Source organism: Aricia agestis, chromosome 4 (genome assembly GCF_905147365.1).
Source record: "Aricia agestis chromosome 4, ilAriAges1.1, whole genome shotgun sequence".
In the NCBI taxonomy this organism is placed as follows: Eukaryota; Metazoa; Arthropoda; class Insecta; order Lepidoptera; family Lycaenidae; genus Aricia; species Aricia agestis.
In genome coordinates, this window is record NC_056409.1 from 7,617,070 (window position 1) to 7,632,993 (window position 15,924).

The 15,924-nt window shown below is 37.1% G+C and overlaps 1 protein-coding gene across 1 annotated transcript; it reads left to right on the top strand.

The window, feature by feature from the left end:
- The first annotated feature begins 917 nt into the window (after positions 1 to 917).
- LOC121726373 (fibroin light chain-like) lies at positions 918 to 14,306 on the top strand. Its single transcript, XM_042113714.1, has 7 exons — positions 918 to 1,087; positions 4,745 to 4,833; positions 5,875 to 6,070; positions 9,106 to 9,228; positions 12,378 to 12,475; positions 13,080 to 13,224; positions 14,119 to 14,306. The coding sequence occupies exons 1-7, from the start codon at positions 1,052 to 1,054 to the stop codon at positions 14,197 to 14,199; spliced, it is 768 nt and encodes a 255-aa protein (XP_041969648.1). The 5' UTR covers positions 918 to 1,051; the 3' UTR covers positions 14,200 to 14,306.
- The last annotated feature ends 1,618 nt before the right edge of the window (positions 14,307 to 15,924 follow it).

The following is a 15,924-nucleotide window of genomic DNA, read 5'->3' on the forward strand; positions in this document are numbered from 1 at the left end:
CGACTTTGACAACATTTCTGTAATATTCTGACAATCATGACGTGTGAAACATGTCGGATTTTGGTCTGATTGTTTACTGTATGTGCTTGTAGCGCCCTCTGCTCCGACCATAAAGTTAATATACCTACCTAGCGGAATAGAGCAACAATCTCGAGCTGTCAAACGAAACAGAAATTGGTTTACATCTGTGTGTAAAAATATTATGTGTACGTATACACTTACACAAGCATGATTGAACATGAATTCTATGAGATTAAATTGTCAACGTGCCGATAAGTGCCGACTGGATGTCAAAAAAAAAGTTCTGCTGTCATATCACCGTCTCTTTTTACCACGCAGTGTTACTGATAGTGACATCTCGATTGATCATGTTTATCTATTCCGCTAGGTAAGTATATTAACTTTATGGCTCCGACAGCTCAGCGGGGCTAAAATGGTCGCTTTGAAGAATTATGATATGAATAATAATATAATTCATTTTTCAAAAATCGCAAAATGCAACTCTGCTTGCAAATCATTTCCGTTTTTTTTGTATTGATTTGACATTTGTCAGTTCGACAGCTTTGACGATTCATTTGCTGAATTGATTAAGAGGAATTGCTAAATGTGACAATTTTAGCCCCGCTGACCTTTGCGTAATATTCCATTTTGACAAGAGCAAAGAAGTTACGAAGTCATAAAGACCGACAGTGCGTTAGCCTTAGTAGGCTAGATTTTAGTAAATCTAAATCCATGTGCATCCACTGTGTAGCTTTTCACATTTTTTCCATTGAAATCGACGCTCCCGTAATTTATTTAGCGATGACGTTAATCATCTTAATTATACATTGTTGAAAGACAATTCGAAATTTAAACGCACACGATTGATTCTTTTGTTTGAATTGAATATAATACTTGTGTCAATATACTTTAGCGCGATACAAGAGTTGTAATTAATGTAGAGTTGTTTGTTATACAAATTGGTGTATACAGGTGGATTCTGTGGTATAAATATGTATGTCTATTTGTGGATATTGTGTATATTATACCGTTGGTCACACAGACCGACAAGATGCTGTCCTTCGCGCTGGTGTTACTCGTCGCTACAGTAAGTGTAAGAAATAATAGTCTAATTAGCTATGTAGAGCCAATATTTCGATGGATTTGAATCCAACAAACTGTACTGCGTATAGTTACTAATTATATTAAATTACAAAAAGTTGTAGTTAAAAGGAATATTGTTGCAATGTACTTATATTTATCCCAATTAAGGAAAAATACCCCTTACGGCTTACCCGAACCGAACTACCCTTTAGATTCTTGTTTGATAATACTAGGAATTCAATAATAATGATTAAGATCTGTACTAGTATGAATTATTATACTTAGGGCCTGTTTCACCACTTCCTGATAAGACTATCTACCAATTAACTCGACAGATCAAGTATGGAGAATCTGTCAAAAAAGTTGTGAATAGTCTATTAGGCACTTTATCAGAAAGTGGTGAAACAGGCCCTTAAACTATTATTATAGTGTTTTAATTGACAATTTAAACAATTTTATTTAGAAGAATCAGATAAACTGTACTGCAAGTAGTATGCAAGAATATTGTATTCGCAGCAAAACGGATGAGACGGTTGATGTGATATCAATATCGTCGTTATGTGACGCCGTGTGACGCTGTCTGTGACGTTTCGGGATTGCTGTCACACTGAGCACGATTGCGGATTTACATGAGAATGTTTGTGAGTCCCTACTGGCGTCGGCTCTCCTCACGTATATTATTGAAATCTTGCTGCAAGTGACATTCGTTTTAAATGATAGGGTGGATATGGGTGTGCTCAATAAAATGGGACAACCTGTAAAATTATATTCGTCTACTTTGGCCAGACGTTAAACCGTAAGAAAAATACATAATATTATAAATAATATTTTTTTTTGGTTTACAGTATTAGCTCGGTATAACTTGATTTGAAATATATACTTAGTACTTAATTCAAATAAAAAATGTAACTTTCTTTGATCACATTTCTTATTGTTAATTTTGTTACTGCATGCAAAAAGCTATTAAAAGAGAACAAGGCACAGCAGATAGCTAGTAACTTTTTTAACTTTTTAGATCTTGCTTTTGAACCCACAAAGGAATTGCTTTATTGTATTGCTAATATTATTTTCACAAGAACGTCATATTGGTCACCCTATTATGGAACTGAGAGCTCATAACAATTTCGTGAATTGGCTTTTACGTTGAATGATTAAAATTTAATAGATTACTATTATAATATACTACGCTCGAATCGACATTCTAGTCACAAGAATAAGTCCCCAGCACTAATCCATAGTTCGAAATTACGCACGCATGAGCATTGATTCATGTTCCAAAGTTGTGTCATAATCCCAGATTAACCCGTAAACGGTTAACCTCTGACAACGTCCAAATCACTCAATCAACCCTTTGTGCCCTAATGCGTTTACTGCAAACGCTGAATATGTAAAGTTGTATGCGTCCGTAACCTTAAAAGCTCGATTACACCTACCGAGTAGAGTGGTGTGACCCTCCGCCGAGCATATCAGCTATTAATCAGTACTATTCTAATATTATAAATGCGAAATTGTGTCTGTCTCTAACCGTCTGTCTGTCTACCCGTCTGTTCGTCTGTCTGTCTGTTATCTCTTCATGCCCAGGCCACCGAACCGATTTTGCTGAAATAGTACTTTGAGTCTCGGGAAAGGACATAATACTTTTTGTCCCGAAAAATCTACCTACGGTTCCTGCGCGATAATTTATAAGTTGCGCAACGGAGTTACCGAGTGCTCCGCCGAGGGCATTGTCTCGTCACTACTCGGTAGGTGTATCGGGCCTTATGCGTCCCTAATCTCTCGAGGGACAAACAGTACCGGGCCTCATGGACCCAGGGTCAGTGATTGTGCGATTGTTTGAGGTACGAATACCTAAGTACCTTTTGCTAAACATTATATTCCGTTTATTAATTAATATTCAGGGTTGAGTAAATGAGCAATTCTGAATGTAATCATTCCTAATTATAAAAGTTGATACACATTTTTAAATTTCGATTTTCTCATTGGCCAAAGAGAATTATTATGAAAATAAATTAAAAATTATATTAAAATTATTATTATAACTGCAATACAAAGGGACTCGTTACAAAGTTAAATATAAATACTAGCTGTCGGCAAACGTTTTGTCATAATATAAATCAAGTATTTCGCCCATATTATTTTATTGAAGTGACTATAAATAAGTATGTCACCATGGCAAAATCCGTCGCTATCCCGTCGCATAAACAATGGTCGTCGTCAGTCTCGAGTTGTAATAATTGACTATTATTTATTCAACAAATGCACTTATCAATATAATAAGTACCCAGTAGCAGATTCTCAGACCCACTGAATATGCATATGAAATTTGTTTAAAATCAGTTAAGCCATTTCGGAGTGCGCGCTATCGTAAACGTAGGACATTAATATTGTAACGTGTTGAAATTCTTAGTACCTTGTTAGGATTTAACAAACAGAGGTTGGTGAAATTGGGTCTTAGACCTAATTTCACCAACCTCTGTTTGTTAAATCCTAACAAGGCATTACTTAACGGACCTTAGAAAATTAAACAGACTGTCAAAATACTTATGTCCCACAGTAAAAATTTAACAGCGGATTAGTAAATGCAATGTTAAGTGAACAACGAGTGAAAAACTATCAATTCGTTCATTCTTGTTATAAGGCGACGAAATTGCACTGTACAAGATTAATACGACATGTTTGCTGCAATGCGTCACTTTCTTCCTTATTAGTATAATAGTAGATAATGCGACCAAATTAAAATATCACTGATCGCATACATTTGTTACGCTATAATAGTTCTTCTTAATTTACCAGATTAATAATTATTATCTGTCAAAGCTGAAAACATGAATCATAATACAAACTTTTATTTACATATTTCGGTTTGGTAATTTTGATACAAGTTAGTATATTTGCATTGTCAAGGAAAATCCGAAGGCTAAATTTTTGACACAGTGAAAATAAATAATTATTCATAACTATGAAAATAATTAATAATAAGGACGTAGCGGAAACATGGCGGAAAGACTCAAAAGTCAAAACAGATTCTTTTATTGATATTGCATATTATTGTCTTTGAAAGTTGTTATTTTAACTCATATAACAGCCTGTTAAATATTTAACGGACCTCCACAGCAGGAATTAAATTTAACACCGTGTTAGGTGATTTAGCCCCAATTTCACCAACGACTGTTAAAGTTAACGCCGGAATTAGTATGACGTTACCTCTTTCGATTTTCATATGAATGAAAGAGAAGACATGACATTTTAACAAGCTGTTAACACTAACATACGTTGGTGAAATTGGGGCTTAACATGACATTAGGGCCTGGTGGAATGCTCGATAGCTCTAACGGGCCATTAACTGATTTAACAAGCCATTATTTATTTAACATTGCTTGATGAAACTGGGTCTAATGCTTAAATTAAATGTATTAATTATTATATTACATAATAATGTTAATGAAACGTTTTTAGTTTTAAAATTTTAGGGGTCAATTTATACTAACACAGAGTCGAAGCCCATCGAAGCGAATTACCAAAAACTGAACAGCTGAGCTTCGATGTGCTTCGTCTCTGCACTAGTATAAATTGACCCCAAAAAATTATAAGCGCTCTATCTTGAATCGTTATAACTTGAATGCATAATAATAATATAATAATTTTGTATTTGTGTTCGTAGAGCGCCTACGCCCTGCCCGCTGTATCTGTGATTCCCTACAGCATCAACGACATTCCTGCCACTCCTGACAATGGGAGACTAGTCAACAAGTAAGTTATTGGAAGCCTGATATAGATTAATTAAGTACATAAAGGAAATTGCTCCAAAAACTGGCAGAAAGAAAAAAAAAAATCTTCACCCGACTACGTCCACCGTAGTCGGGTGAAGATTTTTTTTTTCTATGCCAATAAGATGGTTAGGTTTTTACTTTTTATGTACGGTATATTGTCCTAAATCCTAATAGCATACTAAGGTTGGGTTGCACCAACTAACTTTACCTATAACTGTAACATTAACTTTAACTACAATGCAAAATGTCAAATAAAGTAAAAAATGGACGCCATCAAGACGCCATATTTAACCATAAGGCTACGTTTCCACTGAAGCAGAGCGGAGCTTAGCGGTGCCGAATTGACCAATCACCATGCTCGAAATCTTCACTGTCATTCCACTGGAATAGCATGATTGGTCAATTCGGGCACCGCTAAACTCCGCTCCGCTTCAGTGGAAACGCAGCCTAACCATTGAGCTCGACAAGGTTTTAAATGCACGTGGCGAAAAAAGGAACTAACGCTGTCATCATACAAAAACGCCATTTTTGAGAGTTCTCCTTTACCAGCAGCGCCCCGCCCATTTTCATTTATAACCTTGTTGGACCAGCTGTCATCCGTCAATTTCTCCGGTCAAAGGTTAAAGTTGAAGGACGCTATATTTAACTATAACAATAATTTAACCTTAACTTTAACCACGCCTCTGGTGCAACCCAACCTAAGCTACTTATTAACTTTTTATTTGTAAATTCTTTTAAACATTGTAACGTGTTGAATACCTTTTGGCTTTTTATAAATAGCTATTCAGGGAATTAACTCTACGGACTACGTAGCGCGATTTTATCGTGTCAGTCGTGATCTTTGTCTATTCAGAGAAGTTGATTCCTAGACAAATGGCGACCTGCATAAGTCAAACCTTGAATTCACATAGCAGTGCTATGATAGCACGACTAATATTGAATTTGCATAGCTCGACCAAATGACGTAGGTCCGTCAGCTGCCTAGGAATCAACTTCTCTGATCGTACATCACTAATTACAGAGCCATCACAAAGGGTGCTTTCGAGTACGTGGACACCGGTGACCTCGGTCTATACTTCACCGTGATGACGGAGGCCATCAACAGCCTGGCCGACCTGCCCGACCCCTCGTCCCAGGCCGCCGCCGTACTCCAGACTATTGCCGGCCTCGGCGAGCTGGCCTACGGCGTCGCTGGTAACTCCTGTACTTCCGCCGCTGTGAGTACACTTGAGGATGAGTTTCTGTGTTATTAAAAATGATTGGATGTAAGTTCAGCAGCTTCCATAACTTTTGATATTCGATATTCGAATTCATACTCACCGTTCTGGGCCTTGATTGACAATGAACGATTTGACTCGCATTCCATAACTTGTCTCCGTAGTCCGTGCAGAGCGTTGACCGTATGACATTATTTGACACATATTAGAAAACACACCGTACTGTGTGTTTTCTAATATGTGTCAAATAATGAAAATAATTTATATGCATAGACATAATATATACTATGTCTATGTTTATATGAGCCTTTATTTAGAAAACCAAGAACGCTCAGAACTTAATTTATAAAACTACTAGCTTAATACGATCAAATTAATAAAATCAGCGGAAATATTTCGTGTAGTTTTGAAAATCGCTACAGTTATTCCTTGTGATATCCAGATGAACATGTCAAAAGTCCTCAAGGGTGGGGGGTGAGCTAAGAGTGTAGGGGGGGGTCAAAGGACCCTTTTTTTAGGTTTTTGCTCATAAGTAAAAAACCTGCACAAATAGCATTACGGTTACTTCTTGGAAAATTTTCTACATAAAATTTCCTCTAAATTATGTCCTATAATTTTTTTTGTACTGTCGATACTTTAGGAACTACAGGGGGGGTCAAATTCCTCAAAAGTGCGAATCGCGAAAATAACACGCATCGAACGTCTGAGACTAAGAAAACAACTTATTCTGATTCAAATACCTGCTATTCACAGATAATTATTTGTCCTAGCTGCTATTATTACAAAACATTAGACTAGTCACCATGGAATTAGGAAGTACTATACAGCTGGAAGGCTTACTTCATCATTTTGAAATATCAAAATGAACCTTACTTCCATGTGCTAAAGTATTATTTTTATTAACTAATATCTCCTTATAGTAGCGAGCACGAGCGAGAAATCGATTTTATTGGTTTGTCCCTTTCGCACAATTGCCATGTAAAATATACGATAATACATTGGTAGTAAATTGAAAAAAGCATTTTTCGTAGAAAACGATAAAATAAGGCATAAATATTATATAAACGACATGTTTTAATACTGCGCTTTCCTGCTTCAGTTTAATATTATTTAATTTCAATAATAAAAATGCAGGCAGAGCAAATTGAAACACGAGTGGCACCTAGTGATGCTGATTGTACAATTATAAAAAGTGCAATTGAAAAAGTCGCAAACTATCCTGAGGTTGCTGTTGTTGGGGAAGATATAGATTTAATAGTCCTTCTTATGGCTCTGTCACCACCAGATAAGCAAATATTCTTTGTGAAGCCAGGAAGAGGTAAAGTGGAAATGCAAATATTTTCCTCACAAGAACTCCAAAAACTCTAATTTTGCTCTCCCATTCTTTTCCTACATAGCTTCAGCGGTTGCGACACAACTTCAGCTATTTACAGGAAAGGCAAAGTGTCAGTTGTTAAGCTATTTGATCAAAAACCAAAAATCAAGGATATTGCCGCCATCTTCTACAATCCAACATCAACATCTGAAGAAATAGCAGAGTCAGGAGAAAGGATGTTTTTGACGATGTATCGTGCAGCCACTGATCAGCTTGATCTTAACAGACATCGATACTCAGTTTTTGTCAAATCCAGCACCAAATCCAAACCAGATCTTTCCTCTCTCCCACCTACAAAAGGATCAGCAAAATTTCACTCATTCCGAGTGTTCCACCAAGTACAAGAGTGGTTAGGTAACGCACTGCCTCCTGAAATGTGGGGATGGAAGCGAAGAGCTGATAGAAACCTCGAGCCTGTTACCACTCATGATCCTCCAGCTCCTGACACCGTGCTGAAGTCAATATTTTGTCGCTGCAAAAGTGATTGCACTGGTAATTGTGGATGCCGAAAAGCTGGTATCACGTGCAGTCTAGTATGCAACGGCTGCTTGGGTTCGTGTACAAATGGCGTACCTGTAGATTTGGTAGATATAGAAGGTGAAGATGATGATGATGTAGTAGAAGAAAATTATTGATTTAATTAAGACTGTCTAATTATTATTTTCTAGTTTTGAATACATTTTGAAAACATACCAATTTTATTTTATTTATAAAACCGTCTCATTTTTTATACCTATATAAAGTTGAACACTCTGTAACTTCTAAAGTATCGACCATACAAAAAAAATTATAGGATCAAATTTAAAGGAAATTTTATGTTGAATGTTTTCCTAGAAGTAACCGTTACGCTATTTGTGCAGGTTTTAGACTTATGAGCTAAAATCTAAAAAAAGGGTCCTTTGACCCCCCCCTACACCTTTAGCTCACCCCCCACCCTTGGGGATTTTCGATATGTTTATCTGGATATCTCAAGGAATAACTGTAGCGATTTTCAAAACTACACGAATTATTTCCGCTGATCGTCCATTTTCGGCTTAATTTTCTTAGGCTAGCTGTCCCGGCAAACGTTTCTTTGCCTTATAAAGTATTTCGCCCGTATTATTTTATTGAAGTGACTAAATAAGTATGTCACCATGGCAACATCCATCGCTATCCCGTCGCACAATCAATGGTCGCCGTCAGTCTCGAGTTGTAATAATTTACTATTATTTATTCAACAAATGCACTTATCAATATAATAAGTACCCAGTAGCCGATTCTCAGACCCTCTGAATATGCATATAAAATTTGGTTAAAATCAGTAAAGCCGTTTCGGAGGAGTACGCGGCCTAACATTGTGACACGAGAATTTTATATATTACGAGCTTTTGCCCGCGGCTTCGCTTCTATATTAAGAAGTATTATTATGTATACAAACTTTTTTTTTTTTATCATCCCCTATTTGAACCCCTTGGGGTTGGAATTTATCAAAATCCTTTCTTAGCGGATGCCTACGTTATAACATCTACCTGCATGCCAAATTTCAGCCCGATCCGTCCAGTGGTTTGGGCTGTGTGTTGATAGATTACTATGTCAATCAGTCAGTAAGTCACCTTTGAGTTTTATAGATATAGATAAGAGACGCAGTAACTGATTTCATATGAACTTTTATTGTTTTCAGGCTATCAACGCACACCTGTCAGGTAACGCGAAAGGCGCGGTCCGCAGCTTCGTGCCCGCCCTCGTCAACTACATCGACACCATCACCACTCTCGTCACCAGGCCTAATGCCTTCAAATTCACTGTGAGTATCAACAACTTTCGGTAAGAGTTGGTAAGAAATGTTCCTACCCCCTAGAAAAATGTGTACACAGCGCCATTTATATACGATATGCTTGCCTTTGTCTGGTATATTAGAACATTTCCACACTTGGTAGACGAAGACAGTGGACGAAAGGAGAAGAGAGGAGAGCTTGTCGATATTTTACTTTTTTTACAATATAATATAAGGGAACTATCAGACAGAGAAGCGTTACGCAGTCAAGCATTGAAGCGGTCAGTTTTGCGTTCTTTGCGTTATATTACGTTACATAGATATACTCACACAGGAAGTGTTCTGACCGCGTCAGAATGCCTTCTATGTGACAACTGACAACATAAAGAACGCAAAACTGACCGCTTCAACGCTTAACCGCGTAAATGCTCTGTCTGATATGTCCCTGAAGTTCCGAGGGGAGAATCTTTCAAATACGCGTAGAACAGTCAGTAGGAATTTTGAAACGTCGTTTATATGCTCCGTACATATGGAATTCTCGGAATAGTCAGTTTAGAGGAATGACTCGTCAGTCTTCATCAATTATTCGCCGGGTTTCCTCCCGAGTTCGAATACGGAGCATCCAGTTTGGATTCAAGTATAACCATTAGTGGTGTGTGTAAGTACTGTAGATGAGTACCATATGACATATCATATTATGGTATACATAAAGATCACATAAAGATGTACTCACCCACACAGAATATTTTATTATGTCAAGACAATTTTCCAGCATAGCTAGCACGGGGTTTCCCAGTCGATTCTTCGGAAGAAAGTAATGGCAGTTTCTTTCCCATGTCTACATATCTTTTTCCCGAGCATGGCACCACCCATCGACTTGAGTTTCAGTGGACAAAGACAAGAAACTCATTCCATAGCAACCATTATAGCAACGGCAATTATTTTTTTGACATTTAGTTTCTTGGTTCTTTTTTTTTTATTATGGCACCTCGGCTATAAAACCATGGCCAGTGTCGAATAAATGGCGGCAAATTCAAAAAATCGACGTGTAGCAATCTTGTTGCTACACGTCGATTTTTTGAATTTCCGGCTATAGCCGGAATTATAGTTTTGATCTACGAAATACGAATAATAAAAACTAAGGAACTTTATTATTCGTAGTTTGTAGATCAAAACTATAATTCCGGCTATAGACAGGGTTGCTATACATCGATTTTTTTAATTTGCCGCCATTTACTCGACACTGTCTATGGTTTTATAGCCAAGTGCCATAATAAAAATAAAAACAGAATCAAGAAACTAAATGTCAAAAGCGGATCGTCATGCTTGACTTATAGATTTTCAAAAGCGAAAGATATCGAGATACGAAAGAAACTTTTACTCCAATGTTTTTCCGGTAAAACTGTCAAAATTTAGTTTCTTTCGTTTGTCTACGTGCTTATGCTAACTATGCAGTTCTCGGAGCGATCCATTCCAGGAATGTACGAAGAAGAATGTAGTCACAGTGACGTCACGCTGATCTGGACGCAACCTTAAGAGGAGTCCACACCGCCCTTTTTTCCATACAAACGTTGTCCCCTGTTTCCTCCCTGGATAATGCTAGTAGAGTTATATTTTTTTCCTGAATATCTACGACCACTGATACAATGTCCCTGTTTTCCTTTTTTTCATAATTTAATTATTAAATAATATATGAACGTTCAAAAATCCAAAAAAAAATGCCAGATTTTCCGCTGCGTTCAAACATCCAGAAAACAGATTTGGCTCGATTATACAATAAAAAGGAAAACATAGGAATATAGCTCAAGCCTTTCTTTAATCTTTAATGAAAAAAATACTTAAATAGGTTAACTTTTGGAGAAGGAATCAGGGGACAACGAATCGTTGATTTTCTGCAGTTGTCTCTATCGCGTTCTGCGGTTATAGGCTTGAGGTAAGGGAGACAGCTATAGATATTACACGTACTTTTTTTTCATTTCTCTAGCCCCTGGTGTATCCTCTTAATTCCTCGAACATTAGCCGTACTTGAAAGCATTCGTACTCCAGCCCTCTACCCTCTCAAACGCACTATTTCGAAGATTAATGGCCACTATAAATCATAAAATTCAAACAATAGGAAAAAATATTTAGAAAATATCGCGGGTATCAATTAAATAACAATCAGGGATGGCGCTGTTTCTCTATTTGCCGGCGTGATGGAGGGCCGCAATCAATCTCCGTCCGCCGTCGACCTGCACGTGTTCCATTGATATCAATGGTTTTTATTATTATTCCAATTATTCCTACGTATATCCAATTTGTCGGACGATTCATTGGAGAAATACAATCTGATTGTTATATCAGTTAGCGAAGTCACCTTGTTAATGTACGAAAATGGAAGACAGAGCATTGCTTGAAATTCAAAGAAAGAGTAACCATAGATTTTAGATGTTTTATCGCCAATGACACCTAGTATAACAAAAATGTGCAACTTTTCGTGGATAAGGCTTAGCTAGGTTTTTCCTTCCCCAAAAACCAGAAATAAAAATAATACAGCACTTTATTGCTCACAATTACAAGAAATTACACGTAACACAAGCTCAAATTAAAACAGTTATCCATACTTCCATACTAAAATTATTTTAATACACATCCAAGACCCAGGAACATTGAAAACTTTTTGTTCCGCCTGCGGGACTCGAACCCAGGACCCCCGGGATGAGCGCTGCCCACGCGCAATGCGAATTAATTTTCATCGATATTTTCATGGAAATAAGATATTTTCCCACATCAAAATGTAGCCTATATCCTTTCTCAGACTCTAGAATAACTGTGTACAAAATTTCATTGCAATCGGTTCAGTAGTTTTGGCGTGAAAGCGAGACAGACAGACAGACAGACAGACAGAGATACTTTCGCATTTATAATATTAGTATGGATTACGAATATTAAATTAAGAAGTTACAATCTATATTTTCTAAAAGATATTTGTGTAATTTAGATTTAAATATTCCAAAAAAATATCAGAAATATTGTCATGAAAAATCTTGCTCATAGCCGAAAAATCAAATGACAAATACCAATGTATTTTTCACAATGATATTCTATGTTACTAAGTATTTTAGAAACTCATTGATTTTTCAAGTTTGAGTATTTCTAGAGATTCAAATATTCGTAACATTTTTCACTGCTCTTTACAGACTGGACCCCAAGGTAAATGCGTGAGCGGCGGTCGCGTGTTCGACATCGACAGCGCCTGGGGATCGGTCCTAGACAACTCCAACGTTGTCAACAATGCGTATGTATTTTTAACTGACTTTAAAAAGAAGCATATTTGACCTGACTCTTTAGTTGGCTACCTACCTTTTCTTTATCGCTTATTTATAGTTCGACTCGTCTAATGTCAATTCCATACATTTTGATCGGCGATTCCATAAAGCAGCGATAAAGAACACGTCTTGGCTACGGGTTCTGGTTTTTCCGGCAATAAGGATGCAGTATGTTATCCGTTACTTTTCCATATAAAAATAATTATTCGTTCAAAGGTACCGTTCACTTTCGCGATAAAAACTATCTATTACGTCCTTGTCTGGGCTTAATGAATACATCCATGCAAATCGGTTTAGCGGTTTACTATAAGAGATCCATAGTCCATACTAACATTAAAAATACGAAAGTGTGTCTGTCTGTTACCTCTTCACGCCCAAACCGCTCAACCGATTTTGCTAAAATTTGGTATGGAGATTGGAGATACAATAGATGAAAGAAAAAAAAATTAACGGTTCCCGCGCGATCAACTCGTCATCTAGTAATAGTTTTTTATTTAATTGAAATGACGAGACTGGATTGACTTTAGAAAATATAGACAGACATACACACTGTAAGGATGTATTATGTTATAGGCACCTGAATGAGGCGTACTGCTCGGCCAAGCGTCTGTACTCATCGCTGTACGACCGCAGCAACAACGTGGCTGCAGCCATCACCGCCGCCACCCTGCCGCCAGTCAACCAGGCGGCGCAGAGGGTCATCGGACCTCTCGCTCAGGTATATCACTCACTCACTTCATCATGATTCAAAGTTAAAATAGCGTGCATGGTACAAAATTTTTGACATCACATAACATATACCTATACTTAATTATAATTGTTCATAGCTTAAGTCCTTTTTACTTTTTATTTTCTATTCTGTATATGTTGTGTGTTGGAAAAAATAAACGTATTCTATTCTATTCTATTTTAATATAATAATTATATGTTACATACGGTTGTAGCGAAAGTGATGATGGCGGACCTACTTATTTTGGTCGCGTAAACTGAACAAAATCTGACCAAATGACGTAGGTCCGTCAACTGCCTCATGAATCAAAGCAATTTCTTCGACGGTACAACTATTGTCTAGTACTATGAAACTCATAACACCAGATCGTTCGTTGGAAAATACCTAATAAATTACAAGTGCGTTGTCGGTCTTTTTTTTTTTAATGAAATAAGGGGGCAAACGAGCAAACGGGTCACCTGATGGAAAGCAACTTCCGTCGCCCATGGACACTCGCAGCATCAGAAGAGCTGTAGGTGCGTTGCCGGCCTTTGAAGAGGGAATAGGGTAATAGGGGAGGGTAGGGATGGGAAGGGAAGGGAATAGGGTAAGGTAGGAAAGGGAATAGGGTAGGGGATTGGGCCTCCGGTAAACTCACTCACTCGGCGAAACACAGCACAAGCGCTGTTTCACGCCGGTTTTTAAATTTTCTAAACTTCTATAGTTTCCGGTAGCTTCAATTAAGAAGTTCTTTTGTCAAGTTTTTCGGTGGAGTCAGCATGTTTCTGTTGTAATAATAACTATTTATTCTATATTATTATATAAATCATATCATAGTATTATTATATAAATCATAGTATAGTACTATGATTTGGTGTCATATTACTACGGTTTCTTTTGCAGTTCTTGAGGGTGGTTGCCAATGGACGCAACCCCATCAATGCAGCCGCCGCGGCCAAGAACGCCCTTCGTCAAGTCGTCTAAGCTGTACAAGATGATATAAAATATAGTATGTTATATGATATATAAACTACCATTGTGATATTTATTCCTATTATACGATTCAAATGACAAAAATAACATATTTTGTCACAGCGGAAATAGATGGTCTTAAAAGTATATAAATATAAGTTCTTACACTAACATACAACGTGGCTTTTCATTTGGACTTTTCGATTGTAAATAAAGATGTATCCGTTTTGTTTAGTGTTTTTTTTTTTTTATGAAATAAAACGAGCAAACGGGTCACCTTCCGTCGCCCATGGACACTCGCAGCATCAGCAGAGCTGCAGGTGCGTTGCCGGCCTTTTAAGGGGGAATAGGGTAATAGGGGAGGGTAGGGATGGGAAGGGAAGGGAATAGGGGAGAGTAGGGAAGGGAATAGGGTAGGGGATTGGGCCTCCAGTAAACTCACTCACTCGGCGAAACACAGCGCAAGCGCTGTTTCACGCCGGTTTTCTGTGAGAACGTGGTATTTCTCCGGTCGAGCCGGCCCATTCGTGCCGAAGCATGGCTCTCCCACGTATAAAATTGTGATTTTAATTTCTTTTTTTTTCTCTCTTAAAGCCAGACTTTTACGTCATTTTCAAGTTACTGGTATTATAATATGAAGTGTAACTAAATGTAACGTAGGTACATCGTAGAAAGTCAAAGACTACAGTTTAATCCCGAAGTACCTACTAGTAGTTTCTGTACTAGGGTTTGATAATACTTAAGGAGGCGACTAAACCAAAATTTTCGATGTTATAATTCATTTTTATACTTGAAAATAAGCCCCGAATTGTTTTATTTTCTAAAATTAGATACTACATTATATTTCCAAGAATTCGATCTGAGCAAAAACACGATATCTTAAAATTTCCTCGATAGAAAAAAATCACAAAGATGCATCTAATTTTCACAAATTTTTCATTTATTGCTATAACCGTGCGTTGAACTAAGTTAATATTTTAACATATTGTATAAAATTATATCATTGAGACACCGACCTAGCGGATTTTTAAAATGTTGTATATTTATCGAGTTATTGAGATAAAACTAATTTGGCGATGAATCAGCGTCATCCTTTTTCACCTGGCATAATATGAAGACGGGCGTGAGTGTGGAGAGAGGACGATGTTTGATTTTTTGGGTTAGTCGCCCTCTTAATAGGTACGTGATGAAAACTAAACTGGCACAGATCTTTCTTTTGACAATCAGGTGATGGGATTATGTTTTTTCAAGTTGTTACAGGTAATTTATTGACTTGAACAACTTAATATATTTTGTTCCAACGCAGAAATTGAACCCGCGAGATTCGAATTCGAAACAACTAGACCACGTCATTTTTCAACCATAAAACTACTTTATAATTTTTTTTTTTATTACTAGAATCCCTTCAACAGTAATTATAAACTTTACATCATAGAAATATTATTTATAAGGACACATACAATATTATTACCGCGATTATTGCGATAGACGACAGTAATGGACTCAGATAGCACAAGTTTGCACATAATAATAACATTAAACAGATAAGCTATACAAAAGATGAAGCTTACTCAGTACAATAGAAATTAGATTATGAATGTGAGTACTTTACTGTGTTTGTAGTTGTGTGTGTCTCTGAGTGCGGCGGTCATGGATCAGAAATCATGCAGATATACTACGCCATTTGTAAACGTAGTTTTTTATGAAATCATTTTTAGGGTTCCGTACCCAAAGGGT